The sequence below is a fragment of the Coffea eugenioides genome, chromosome 1, assembly GCF_003713205.1.
Source record: "Coffea eugenioides isolate CCC68of chromosome 1, Ceug_1.0, whole genome shotgun sequence".
Lineage (NCBI taxonomy): Eukaryota > Viridiplantae > Streptophyta > Magnoliopsida > Gentianales > Rubiaceae > Coffea > Coffea eugenioides.
Genome location: NC_040035.1, coordinates 12574451 through 12588989, shown reverse-complemented (window position 1 = coordinate 12588989; position 14539 = coordinate 12574451). Strand labels below are relative to the sequence as shown.

The 14539-nt window shown below is 36.1% G+C and overlaps 2 protein-coding genes across 2 annotated transcripts; both read right to left on the bottom strand.

Annotated features, from left to right (window-relative positions):
* Nucleotides 1–577: 577 nt before the first annotated feature.
* On the bottom strand, nucleotides 578–2442 carry LOC113768026. Its single transcript, XM_027312249.1, has 2 exons — nucleotides 1299–2442; nucleotides 578–1203 (listed from the first exon to the last, which is right to left on the bottom strand). Exons 1-2 carry the CDS (start codon nucleotides 2440–2442, stop codon nucleotides 578–580), a joined length of 1770 nt encoding a protein of 589 aa, XP_027168050.1.
* An 8733-nt stretch (nucleotides 2443–11175) lies between these two features.
* On the bottom strand, nucleotides 11176–13928 carry LOC113755078 (scarecrow-like protein 30). The gene is made up of 2 exons (XM_027299176.1): nucleotides 13377–13928; nucleotides 11176–13029 (listed from the first exon to the last, which is right to left on the bottom strand). The coding sequence occupies exons 1-2, from the start codon at nucleotides 13624–13626 to the stop codon at nucleotides 11567–11569; spliced, it is 1713 nt and encodes a 570-aa protein (XP_027154977.1). The 5' UTR covers nucleotides 13627–13928; the 3' UTR covers nucleotides 11176–11566.
* Nucleotides 13929–14539: the final 611 nt, after the last annotated feature.

The window sequence follows — 14539 nt, the reverse complement described above, 5'->3', positions numbered from 1 at the left end:
ATGTGCTTTACTCAAGATATGAGCATCAAAAACTGTTGCCTTGCCCCTCCCCAAAGGATGTCCTGATTTAGAGAATATATCTAAACCCTCTTCAATTTCCTTATGTACTTCTTCATTTCTGCTTGGACGATTGAATTTTGTCTCAACATAGTCCGCAAGATACAACAAGCAAAAGTTTATGCATTCTTCTGCCAAGTAGCCTTGAGCAATCGAACCTTCAGGCCTACTTTTATTTCGAACATAAGATTTTAATGTTCCTAGGTACCTAAAGTATCATCATTCCAAACTCTCTGTTTAGTTCCACAAATCAAAGAAAGAAAAAAAGTAATAAACATTTAAGGCATAATTAGAATTACAAGCAGTACCTCTCTACAGGATACATCCAACGATAATACACCAGGCCACCTAATTTCACTTCAGTTGCCAAATGAATAGTTAAATGCACCATGACATCGAAGAATGTTGGTGGAAAGCATTTCTCAAGATCGCAGAGTATAACGGCAATTTCACTTTCCAAACGAACCACATCTTGAGGACAAATAACTTTAGAACAAAGCTGCCTGAAGTATCTACTCAATCAAATCAAAGGATAGCGCACTGATTTTGGCAAAGTCTTTCTCAAAGCTATAGGCATCAATTGCTGCATTAGAATATGATTATCATGACTTTTAAGCCCCGAAATTCTTGGTGGCTTTACTCGAACGCATCTTGAGATGTTAGCTGCATAACCATCTGGAACTTTCACTTTTTTTAGCACATTGCAAAACATAGTTTTCTGTTTTTTATCCATTGCAAAGGAAGATGGAGGTAAGTAAACCTTTCCAGGTTCTGTCTCAATGGGATGCAGCTCTTTTCTTATTCCCATTTCTCTCAAATCACGGCGGGAATTATAATGGTCCTTTGCTTTATCCTCAATATCCAGCAATGTCCCCCAAATATTTTCACAAACATTCTTCTCAATGTGCATGAAGTCAAGATTGTGTCTTAAGACATTATCTTTCCAATATGGCAAGTCAAAGAAAATACTCCTCTTTTTCCAATTGAAAGGCAGCTTCGGATTACCTTTCACAAGTTTTCCAAATTTAATTTGCAAGTCTCCCAATTCACTCACAATCATATCCCCGGTTTGCAATGGTGGTCGCTTTCCATGTTCTTCGGTGCCATCAAAGAATTGGGCTTGCTTTCTAAATTTATGCTTACTATCTAAGAATCTCCGATGACCATATAGCAATATTTGAAACTATGAGTCAACCGTCGTGCATGAGTGAACTTGTGACAAACAGGACAAGCATATTCACCTTTAGTGCTCCAGCCAGATAACATTGCATATCCAGGGAAATCACTAATGGTCCACAACAGAGCTGCATGCAATTGAAAATTTTCTTTTTGGGATGCATCATAAGTTTGAATGCCAAAATCCCACAATTCGGTCAATTCTTTAACTAGAGGCTGTAGATAAACATCAATATTATTCCCAGGAGAGGATGGTCCGGGTATTAACAAGGACAACATGAAGTACGGTTGCTTCATACACATCCACGGAGGTAAGTTATATGGTATTAAAACTACAGGCCAAGTACTGTGTGTAGAACTCATGTTGTTGAATGGATTAAACCCGTCAGATGCCAACCCCAATCTAACATTTCGACAATCCTTAGCAAATTCTGGATGTAGATGGTCAAAAGTTTGCCAAGCTGGAGAATCAGCTGGATGTCTCATACAACCATCTTTTGTACGTTTTTCCTCATGCCATCTCATTTGAGATGCAATTTTAGAAGACATAAATAGTCTTTGTAATCTAGATTTTAAAGGAAAATGCCACAATACTTTTTGAGGGATTTTTCTTTTTTCACTAGTTGGATCATTTTCTGAAGCAACCCACCTAAGCTCGTTACATGTTTCGCATGAAGTTCTTTTTTCAGCACTACCCCAATAAAGAGAACAATCATTAGGACATGCATCGATCTTTTCATAACCCAGCCCCAATGTATTCATCAATTTCTCAGCCTCATAGTAAGAAGAAGGCAAATTAGTCATGGCCTCCGAAAATGCTTCTCTCAACAACTCAACAAGCATATTAAAAATCTTGTTACTCATCTTACCAAGGCATTTTAGGTGAAGCAAACGAATAATGAAAGACAACTTCGAGAAATTTTTGCAACCACTGTACAAATCCTGTTGAGAATCATCAATCAATTTGTAAAATTTTTCAGCCTCTGAAACAGGAAAGTCCCCTTCTCTATTCAATTCATTTGTTCCATGTGGTATCCCAAATACATCATGGACCAAGTCTTGCATGTCATTAGTCCCATTTGAAACCCCAATTGATGTATTTTCAGAATTAGATGTGGCTTCATAGTAGTTTGAAAGTTCTCCATGTGCTATCCAATTATTATAACCCTTGATAAAGCCTACCACTTTCAAATGATCATATGCTTCCATTTTAGTCACACAAACACCCATGCTGCAATCTTTGCAAGGACACAAAATCAGTCCGTCACAACTTGATCTAGAAAATGCAAAGTTTAGAAACATTTGAAGTCCTGCCTCATACTTTTCACTTGTTCTTGGAAAATCCATCCAACTTTTATCCATACTTTTAATATAAATAAATGTCCTCCAACAAGCTTCCAAGAGCATGAAAACAACAACTACACATTAGTACTTAGAAAAGGCATAGGTTTATGACACGGTTAGACCGCCAGCAGATATTTATGAAGAAAAAGCATTCACCACAGAGAGACAGTGAAATGTGAAAGAAAGAAGAGAATCTATCTAGCTTTTTATTTTATACTCATAATCTTTTTTTGGTCCAAGGATTCTTTTAAGTTGCTATGACTATTCAGCTAATTGATCTAGAAACAGGACTAAATTGAGAAAAAAAAAACCCGTAAGGGTGCTATGTCATCCTGAACTGGGAGGGGTGGAAGTTCGAGTCAATCACACCTACATAATCAAATGGTACACCATTCGATCTCACCCATCTCAATAACGACATAATATTTGTTTGTCTATTCAATAATCTTGCTCAACAACAATCTGAACCTATCTGTCACGGATGCATAACCAGCACATGACCAATGTGCAGTTCAACAAAAAGTCCATTAATTAAGTCCTTAAATATTAATTTTCATCAACCTATTTCTTAAACTTTTGCACTTGTCTTGCAAAAAGGTCATTCCAGTCACCCCATTGCTATTTTGATCTTCATCAAAGAGCTTCCAAGTCGATTTCTATTCATAGCCTAAACAGAGCTTCAATTACAACTAAGTTTCATAGATTAACATTAAAAGAGATTCACAGAAAAAAATGAAAAATAGGGGGGAATTGACATTTTATCGAACAAGTTATGGGCAACAGTTTCATTGTGTTTACCACTTCAATTTTGGAACAAGATATGCGCACCTGAAGTATCTTCCCGCTTTCCCAATGTAGAGCTCCGTTCTTCAGCTTTTACTCCCTGCCTGCCCTTCCAGATGTCTTAGCCGAGGGATTTAAAGTTGAGGTTAGAAAAGATGAAGATGGTTGTTTGCGGAGATAGCTTCGATTGCTACTAACATTCTGGACTGGCCGAGATAGCTTGTATGCTGAGAGGTGAGAGAGATGAGAAGAAGAAAATTTTCACCAAGTCCTTTTGCCGGCAAAATGAAACTTCACAGTACTTCAGCAAGTGTTTTGGAGCCAAAATAAAATGATGTCGTTTTCTGTGTTTTTTTTATTTTTTTTTTTGTTCATCTCACATTTTCCAGAGTGTCATCATAGGTTACCTAAATGCACATTATTATTTGTATATCATGATAAAATAAAAAAATTATAGTACATATTATTGAGTTTATTAATAAGTGTCATGATATGTTCACTATAATGACACAAACCAACAAGTGTCCTTATAGGCATGTCAGGAAAGGTCATTTTTGTTGTAGTGTGTCTCATCTAGATACATTCCAATTGAGTTTTTTGTGCACCAATGGTAAATTCAAAACTATCAAATTCATCAACTTCCTATGATCATGACATTGAAAGAGAGATATAACAGACATGAAAATGAGAACATAACATTTTTAAAACTAGATGGGAGTATATAAACTAATAAATCAATAATACTAAAAAATATTATCATCACACCTTGAAAACATTCACTAATTTTTTTCTTGTGCTTCTGCTACATCAAAGAATATCTCATTCATCTCATTGCTACCCCAATGATGGGAAGATGATGGCTGAAATGTCTTACAAGCTCTAACATATTCATTGAAAAGACTAAAAAGTGTATCCTTGACCATATAACTTTTGATAGCTAAACTCAGGAAGCTGAAATTTGTATCTAGGATCAAATCTCACAATATTGAACTCAGACCAATATTTGTTGAATTTCACAACCATCTATTCAGCAATTTTCTTCATAAAACCATCAGAACTGCTACAGTCCTCAAACAACTTTAATTGAATCAGAAAAACTTGAGGAAAGTATAAGTTAGCAGTTGGGTACTCAGATCTTGAGAAGGCAATGGTTGCATCATAAAAAATTTCTAAAAAACTGCAAATCTTTTCAACTCTTTCCCACTGTTCTAAAGATGGACAACATCGAAAATTGGAATCGCTTAATTGCAAGTGACAAAAGGCAAGATAATAATAAAGACCACTTGAGAATATCTTATGAGTGGAACTCCAATGTAGTTGGACATTCTGAACTGAGTCTTTTTTAGAATCAAGGGATGTTTGTACTACACATTTAGGAGACTTTACTTTTCTCACTTGAGAGCTATTCACATATTTTACACATTCCATTATCCTATCTACTGGGACATCAATTTCTTTCAAACCATCTTGCACAATCAGATTTAGACTATGAACACAACACCTCACATGAAATAAAATGCCATCATGCATCAAAGCACCTTTCAACCTAAACTGATTCTTAAGTATTTGTACACAAGAATCATTTGCAAAAGCATTATCCAAAGTGATGGTGAACAATTTCTTTTCAATGCCTCAATCACTAACCAAACTATAAATTTTTTCTACTAGAGCAACTCCACTATGAGGAGAAAGCTCGTAAGAAAAAATCAGATTTTTTTGGTTTGCAGCACCCAATTATTATCAACAAAGTGTGCTATCAAACTCAAGTACCCATCAATAACTGGAGCTTCATGCATTAGAAATCAAAGAAATTCAACTAGGACATAACTATAATTTAGCCCCAAGCCTATCAATTTCTTTAGCATGAAATTTTTTTATATCTGCCTTTGCAATGTTCCTAGTAACATGTTTAACTTGTGGTTCCAAATATGAACAAACATTTCTAATTCCCTCATATTTAACAAATGAAAATGGCAACTCGTATCTGATGATTGCATGCATCATTAAATCTTTAAATTTCTCCTGACTAAACTGGAATTGCTTGTGGCCAAAGCTCCTTGATCAGGAGAAAGAAGATATTGACCAATATCTTTAGTTGTCATTTTCTGACATTTTTTTATTTGTCGAAGAAGGTTACTTGTCCCATTTTTACTCTCTGCAGAATAGATGTGCTTACATTTTTTGCATTTGCACTTCAATTCCTCAGTCGGTTTTGGAGCCAAGATGGTAAAGTAATCCCAAACTTCAGAAGTTAGCTTCCTCTTTTTTGTTCCCTTTGAAAGCAGGGTCAGGACATTGAGATTGATTCATTTCCATTGTCTCTTCAATGCTATTGTCACTACCACTATCATCATCAACCTCAATTGGATTTGCATTTGGATTACTTTCATTCATCTGTTAACCAATAAATAGACATACATGTCATTGTCAATTCAAGTTAAATTTTCTCTTAATACAAACAAAAATTTTGAAAGATGGTGCATTCACAAATAATTTGACAGCTTAATAGCCTATGAGTAATGCTTGCAACCACAATAATCAGACTACTCACTTTGGGTTGTTAGACAACCACTAAACAATGAGATAATGGCATCATTTGATTCTCTAAGTAACTATTGACTTCAGTAGCAGATCCATCTTTACAAATCTTAATCAAACAAGGCTGTGTATAGCCCAACAAATTAAGAAGGTAAATATTGAATCACATTGTATGTTTATAAACAATCATGAATTATGGGACATAGTCCGGAGTCTTTTGTTATTTATGATTCCAAAAAACCTCTTCAAAATCTCTAGCAAAAGATCAAAACAAGACAAATTTTCAGTCCAATTTTATGTGATTTTCAAAACAATGCATGAGGTGAAGGAAATCAACAATGTTTAGCTTAAGCCATTACAATATAAATATGCCTGCTATGACTTCATCGACTCCTACATCACTGAAAAGAAAAAAAAAAAAGAAAGATGAAAAGCACATAAATATTTAAGCTTCTTCGATAATCGATCTGAAATCCGAATTCTTCTGGAGTCCATCAATGTTTGACACTTAAGAGAGAGTAGAAGGGCCCATCGCCAGTCGTTTAGACTTCAAAGAGAAGCCACACAACACAAGTTTAGAAATCAGAAGGCAAAAGTTAAGCTCGGAGAAGGATTAGAATAGTCAGCCTTGCTCAGGGGTTTCGACGTTCTGCCTTGCCGACCGGCTCTGCTAGTGAGCAGTGAGAGGTGAAGTGCGGAAGACAAAGAGTAAAGTTGTGAAAAATGAAAAGTGAAAACGATCGAATTGAGGTTAATGGTATAAGGATATTTCAGGATTTGTTCAAGAAAAATAGAAAATAGTTAATAAGTTAGATAAAATATTTTATATTTATTAAATTATTTTTAATTCATAAATGGATTAACCAAATTATCCCGTGATTGACCTTGACTCAACCTGATTTTTTCGAGTCTAACGGATCTGACCCAATTTCGATTCGAATCTACAAGATTCAATCTAAACCCCATTAATTTCGTATTAGGTTTATATTGTGTAAGAAATTGCCACTCCTACTTCACATGCTACGACATTCATGGGATCCCTTCGAAGAACTTCTTTCTTAAACATCATTCTGTCCTGATCATATGTGCTAAAGTTTTCTTAAACATGTCAAACAAAGAAGAGAAAAGATGCAGCGCTTTTTGGAAGCGGGTGATGAAAAATGGGGCTTTCTATGTCCCACTAATGACTCCATGGACAAAAAAATAGGATTTATTTTCATGATCAACGTCAGAACATCGTCCGTCGCACTGCTGTCTTCTGTTGTCTCGTCGGGAACATGTCTTAGCCTACACAAGCAATTAACTATAATTGTTTCGCTTCTGTCAATCTTCAGATCCTCCATAGGATGGTTTCCCATTTCTTTGCTATGGCCTCAAATGGAACATTGAATTTCTTGCAGTAATACACCATTGAAAGAAGTCAAAAGGTGGCGAGTACAGGAAATGGCTACGGATCCCAAAGAAATTGGAGACACTGAAACCAACAGATATGCTTAACAAACCATAGTTTTTTTTTTCCTTAGATTACCGTGTACAGAATACCCTGTCTTTCTTTCTAGAAAGTGAATAGGCTTACAGCCACCTGGTTTCCAATTTCGAAGAGGCCCGCCTGGTAGGGTAGTCCTTTTTACCTCTTATTCAGGATGTGGAACCTCTTCCGTTGTACTTTTTTATCCAGTCTATCTAATTGTGTAAATCTTACAGTATTTGGTGAACTCATACGACTAATCCCGGAATGTATCATAGTTGTATGAATTTATGCAAAAGTTTTACGAATTACAATAATTGGACAGAATTGGACAAAATTAACTGGACAGGCCTCTATTCTCTTTGATTTGTTAATTACAAAAGGCTAAATTCTATTTTAGACACTTAAACTATAAACACACTCTCATTTCAGTCCTTAAATTTTAATATTGGACACTTTTCCCCCTAAGATATGAAATCCATCCTACTTTAGTACTTTCATTTTGGACATTTTATCCTATAAAGCAAAAAATCTATCCCACAAAATTGTCAAAACTAACTAAGCAATAGGCAAGTGACTAAAAGTTTAAGGATTAAAGTGAAATAGATTTCATACTTTAGGGATTAAAGTGTCCAAAATTGAAGTTTAAGAACTAAAGTGGATAGATTTCATATTTTAGGAGATAAAATGTTTAAAGTTAAAGTTTAAGGATGGCAATGGGAGCTCATTTATAGTTGAAAGGTCTAAAGTAAAATGTACTCATTACAAACTTCAAAAAGCTTGAAATAAACAGGCCAGATTAGACCAAGTTAATGTGGTTCAATCGTAACTATCAAGATTACTTGTGCATCTGGAGGTCAGAACCCGAATCCCAAATCATCTTTCACCTCCATTTAAGAAGGATTCAAGATGGTTGGAAAAAATATTCAAATCCTTGAAAATGTTTTGATAGCTCATGGATTTTAGTCTAACATTAATTCCTTAATAGTAAATAGCTTGATGCACGAACAAACTATCAGCTTTTCTGGATTTTTGAAAAAAAATTAAATGTTTTTGAGGATGGCAAAAAGTTTTTTTTTTTTTTTTTTTTTGTTCTTTCTACTTCTACGATTAAAAAGAAAATGATGAGGGGAGTAGTACTCCTTATTTCCTTCGTGCCATTATGTTCATTAGTTATTTTTAGAGATTTGGTCTACAAACCGTTCCACCAGTCCATATAATATTTCATTTCAATAATTAATAAAATCTGGGCTAGTATCCATCCCTTTATGGGATTTGCCGAATAGAAAAAATGAGTTTCTCTGAAAAACACATGTAAACTGATTTTCTAGAAGAGGGAAAACAAAATTTATTTTTGAACTTAAAATAGGCAAATATGGATATACAAAAAAAAATGTTTTATCTTCTAGCATACTTATTTTAGTTAAGGATAGCAACCCAATCGCATTCAAAAACATATTTATATGAGTAAATTACATGAATTCCACAAGATACAACCCAAGATCTTTTGCTGCTCCAGACTGCATTGAGTAATTTTGTAATTGTCAAAGCAATAGATATCACGCAGCTCATGTCTAGGTGTATCTAATTTGAAACATTGATTTTGCGACAAAATTTGTTGTATTTTTCGTACATTACTATCTAGAGCAAATTATCCCAATAGCTATTAAACTTTTCAACTAGTTGAGTTTTAGCTATTCAACTATTAATAGTATGTTTTTACTTACTAAACTATTAAAAGTGTAAATTTTGGATCATTCCATCTGATTTTACCGTTAACACTACCAAATTTAACCATTAATAGTATATCTCATAAATTATGTAGACCCTTATATCTAGCAGAGTTAACGGTGAAATCAGACAAATTGGCTCAAAATTTACACTTTTGATAGTTTAATGGGTAAAAACATGCTACTAATAATTGAGTGGCCAAATCTTGACTATTGAAAAAGTTTAGTGACTATCCCGATAATTTCCTCTACGTCTATATTTGTTGTGCTGGCATGTACATTTATTATATTAGTACGTATTATGGCGACTGATGCACATGTGACAATTGAGCTTACTGGATTTTATGTTTTGGTTACAGTAAGGCATCAATCTTCCTGAATTTGTTACTGTCAAAGTTGAAGCTTGTTCTAAGGATTGTCCTATACAAGGACTGGATGATTGAAGTACGTTTAGCCTTCTAAGAAAAGAGTACTAAGATTTAAGTTTCTTGAATTAAAAAAGCAAGCAATGATAAACTCAAAATCTTGAAGTTAAAAAGTCAGATTTACAAACATGAACAATTCTCACGTCACAGAAGAAAATCTAAAATTTGAAGAGAATTCAATGAACAAACTCATGTCTGCTGCTCTGACTAGAGAGGCAAGCAATGACAAACTCAAAATGTTGAAGGTAAAAAGTCAAATTTACAATAATGAACAATTCTCACGTCAGTGAAGAAAATCTCTGTATGAAGAGAATTCAATGAACAAACTCATATCTGCTCCTCTGACGGAAGAGTCTTTGACTTGAAATCCCAGCCGTCAAGGTTTCTGAGCTGTGAAATTTGTCCTTTTGTTCTTTAATGGATGAATTCATACAAAACAACAGCAAATCTGAGCCCGACAGTTCCAAATTGACTTTGGCGCATGTGTTTATGTTTTCTAATGAGAACACTGTAGAACAACAGAGACACCAATCCGCCTGTCTGCAATTCATGAAACGACGATTATGATCAATTGACAAATCAGTTTGCAGCAAACTATTAACAGATGCATCAACAAAAGCTCATCTGTTAGTAGTTTCTGTTTTTGTTTCATATGAACTGAGTGTCCTGGCAGTGTCATGATTAGACAGAATGGCCCTACGTTTAGATGACTAAAGCCACAGAAAACCACTAACAACACTAGCACTTCATGAATCTAGAAGACTAGGAAATACCTAGCTAGTATATATCAAATGGGAAATGGGGCAGGGACGGTCATCAGTAAGACCGTCCCTGAACGGTTAATGGCCATGATCTGGCCTCAAAAATTTGTGCGGCTGAAATTACAAGTTATAACTCGATTTTCACGCCATGTGTGAGTTTCACAAAAATTTGCTCTAAAATTACGCGATTTGCAAAAAAAGTTACGCGATGTACAAAGAAAGTTACACGCAGTTGAAAATGGCTAAAACCGTCCGAGACAGTTGCACCTGCAACCGTCCGTGCCCCTTGTCCATATGATATGATATCATTCCAAGTCCTCCGATCATCACTCAAGTGTCTTTCCCGAGAAGGCAGCGAGTTCCCAGCCTGATTACAGAATCCTCTCTGTTAACTTAATACCTTGAAGACGGTTTGTGAAACAGGAATGTAAGGGGCAAAGAGAGAGAGAGAGAGAGCAATGGAAATACTAGCAAGAAAAAGTAAGTCAAATCAATCTTCAGAAGTGCTTATATTTGTTCCGGTTCTTTAAAAACATTAGCAAGAAATGTTTATTTGAGCAGCAGCAAAGTACTTGCTCTCAATGCTTAGGCGTTCTGGTGTGCTAGTCTGAATTTCAAGAAAACATCTACAGGCTGGAGGCAAACAGCAGGAAGTAATCATTCACAGCTTCAACAAAATTGCAAGAGGAAAGGTCAGCTTATTGAAAAAAAAAATGGACGCAATTAACAAGGCTTCATCCTGAAATGGCACACAGCGATACTGCCATCCAGCCCTAAACCTGCATGGACTTAATAAACTTTATCAGACTAAAATTGGAAAACCATAATCTAGTCCCCATTAAAATAAATTTGTAATTTAAAACTCCACAATGTAAAGGAAACACCGTGGTAATTACAGGTGCAAGTTGAAAACATTAGCTGTAAGCCAGTTGAATTCAGATGGCTGCCTTTCTTCCAAACATCTTTCATATGATGATGGATATTGCAACAATGGCTATATGGAGAAAATACATTGTTCATGATGTGATATTGACACAAGAGTATAAGAATTTCTAATGTGATATTCACACAGACTATTAGTCCTGGATTTCACCTTGATTTATTCACAGGTTAATACCAATTTTCTGTGGCACTGAATAAATTTGAACAGTAAAACTTAGACATACCAATTCCTTGCATAATTTTATAGATTACATGTAGATTGCTAAGGAGGTATTTATTTATCAATTGCCAAACATTTTAACCAGCATTCATGCTTATGTGATAAACAGGAAGGATTCCTCATTACTCGTGAGCTGGCTTCCAATATGAGAGTGCATAGATAACTCGCCCCTTCCAGCCCTGCAGTATCCACTTGCCATCCTCATCCACCAGAAAATCCTTGTGATACTGCAGTTTCACCTTGGCCCTAACTTCTTTGACAATGTCCTTGTTCAATGGAATCTGCCTGAATCCAGCTCTTTCATTTCTCGCTTGCCATTGCTTGTATGTCTCTGGCCTCTCAATCCTCGCAGTACCTTCACATGCTATGACATTGATAGACTGCCTCCCAAGGACTTCTTTCTCAAACACCAACCTATCTTGATCTTGGCGTGGTAAGGTCTTATCAAACATATCAAACAGAGAGGAGAAATGATGTAGTGCCTCTCTAAACCGCGTGACAAAAAAGGGAGCATTATATGTTCCATTAAGGATTCCATGTACGAAAAGATCAGGATTTATTTTCTTGATCAAGTGGAGAACGGTGTCTCTTGCACTGCTTGTAACTGATGTCTCATCAGGAACATTCCTCAGCCTGTACAAACAAGTTGCTATGACTGTTTCACTTCTGTCAATCTTCAGTTCTTCCAGGCTAATGGTTTCCCATTTCCTTGCAATAGCATGATATTCAAACGGAACATTGAATTTCTTGCAATAATGGGCAAGCCTACGTCCAGTTTCCTCAACTCTTTCTGCTGGCCGAAGGCCCGGTTGGGGAAGATCTATACCTGTAATGCTAAGCTTTGGGGGCCCTCCGGGCCTCTTCGATAAAGCCTGGATAAAGCAGGGCCAGTGAAATCCATACAGAATACCAAAATCAATTATGTGAATTTGGCTTGCTTCTGTAGTCAGTTTTAAAATTGACTTCCCAGTAAGAATGTTTGACATTTTCCGGAAGGGGGATGCCAAGATATATGCCTGATAGGCTTTCAATGTATCTGCTGCTGACACTCTCGTAGAAAAGGCTGTATACATAGTTGTTCCCATACCAGAAACGCGTGCCTCAAGGGCATCAGCAAAGTAATGAGCCAGCCTTTCATTACCATCACCATGAGGAGAAGAGTGTTGCCTAATCTGATTCAGCAATTGGTTGGCAGTTCGATTATCAAAGTCTGATATGGATTGTGCACATTGAGTAAGGAGGCTTCTCATATCAACCACTTCCCTTATAGTCAGTTTCTTCTCACTAGCACGAGGCCTCCCTCGTTTGGGCTCTTGGGTTAGGCCAATCTGCTGGTTATTCCATCTTCCTGGTTTTGCATCACAGTAAGACAAATCCCAAGAACCAGCGTTCGAGCTCGAGGAAAGCAGCACCTCATCGAAAATCTCAGTTGGCTCTTCAGCATAACTGGCAAATTGCTTTGTAGCCCTCCCTGCCTCTACATGCTCATCATCTTGTCTATAATGATTTCTTTTTCTCGCTGATCCATTTGTAAAGTTGTCCCTCTCTTTCTCCTTTTCGTCAGCCACCTTAATAATCTCCACTCCTAAAACAACAAGGGAGACAGTCATTTGTTTGTTGATTTTGCTCTTTTCTCTACTCGAACAGCTACACAATATCGTTCTTATTAATGCTACAGCAATCTAGAACAAGAATAAATACCTGCTTGTTAAAGAGTGACTAAACCACAACTAATTTTTTGAGTAAATACAAATAAAGAACCACAATAGAGCAAAGAAATGTGAACAAATTGGTAATTAAGTGAGCCTTGTGTTTGAAAAAGTAGAGATTTTTATGCAATCAGGTTGTTTCCAATTCCAGAAATACTAGAATAAATATCGCCAGAAAGCTCAATCACTAGAAGAAAGGGTTGGTTCATTTAAAGTTCCTTACCAGTGAGGGCATCATAGAAGGATTTCTCAGCAGCTTGTAAAGCCGAAAGCTCTTGATACATGCAAGGCCTCTGCTCCAAGTCTTCCCCCATCAGCATTTGATTCAGGTACTGGAGTACAGCACCAAAGGTGTCCCCCGGCAGTGAAGAATCCCCGTCATGCTCACCTGGAAGTGCATCAACAGGGTAATTTGACAGATTTAGAGGGCCAGACGATGTAATTGAAGGGAAATCACACTCGAATCCCGCCATGACTTCTTACAACCTCGCAAGAATTGTCAGATGTATAAATGTAAACTAGAATAGACAATTCTTGTTTTAACAGCTTCTGGAAAGTCAAAAAGATGATCCTTGAAAGGGCTAAATATTAAATAAGAGAAGCTTTTCAGTTCGCTGCTGTTCGGAAATGATCAAACATTTGAGTTAATTTATCTGGAAGGCTTGAAACAGTAAAATGTTGCAGCACAAGAAAGATGCAAAAATGGGGGGTCTGAAGTCTCAGCTAAATATAGATATAGAGTGATGGATGGAGCATCGCCGCCTGGGTGCTGCCATCGCCGAGTTTCCCTTCTGGTTCCCCTACAAACTATCCAGATTCTTTTGATAAAAACATAGAGGTCAGAAAAGGCGGCCACTTGTTGGCGTGACTTCTCAAGATTAGTTTACACTTAAAAATTCGAATCAAACTAGTTTTAACTACACATTACAATGTACAGTCTTTAGAGCAATGGCGGAATCCGAACCTACAGGCAGTGGTGACAATGTTATCGATCTAAAATGATATAACTATTATGTGAAGAAAAATTTAATTAAAGATTATGTTTTAATTATCAATTTTTTGTGTTATGAAATGATTGAAGTTATTTCTTATTCAAGTAGAAGTTGATTTTGTCTTTTAATAGCTTTAAAACATTTGTATTGTACGAGAGGTGTTCTAAAAATTGATTGTTCAAAGAAATAAAGCGTGGAGAATGAAGATTTCTCAAAATATAAGGGGTAATATAAACAAAAATATGTATTTTTAGAAAAATTAGGGGGGGGGGGGGAGAGGATACAATTATGATAAAAAAAAAAACATAAATATTTGTAATAATTCTAAGGCTATTTTTTAAATTTTGCAAAGTTGATGGGGTACAATTGCCCACTCTCAACATAATGTGTGGCT

Bases quoted from the DNA above. Each gene is read 5' to 3' on its own strand.
- LOC113768026 (XM_027312249.1), bottom strand. From the start codon at position 2,442: ATGGAAGCATATGATCATTTGAAAGTGGTAGGCTTTATCAAGGGTTAT. The intron at 1,204-1,298 runs GTGAATATGCTT...GGAGATTCTTAG, and splicing joins ATCTGGCTGGAGCACTAAAG to ATAGTAAGCATAAATTTAGA.
- LOC113755078 (XM_027299176.1), bottom strand. From the start codon at position 13,626: ATGGCGGGATTCGAGTGTGATTTCCCTTCAATTACATCGTCTGGCCCT. The intron at 13,030-13,376 runs GTAAGGAACTTT...TTGTTGTTTTAG, and splicing joins CTTCTATGATGCCCTCACTG to GAGTGGAGATTATTAAGGTG.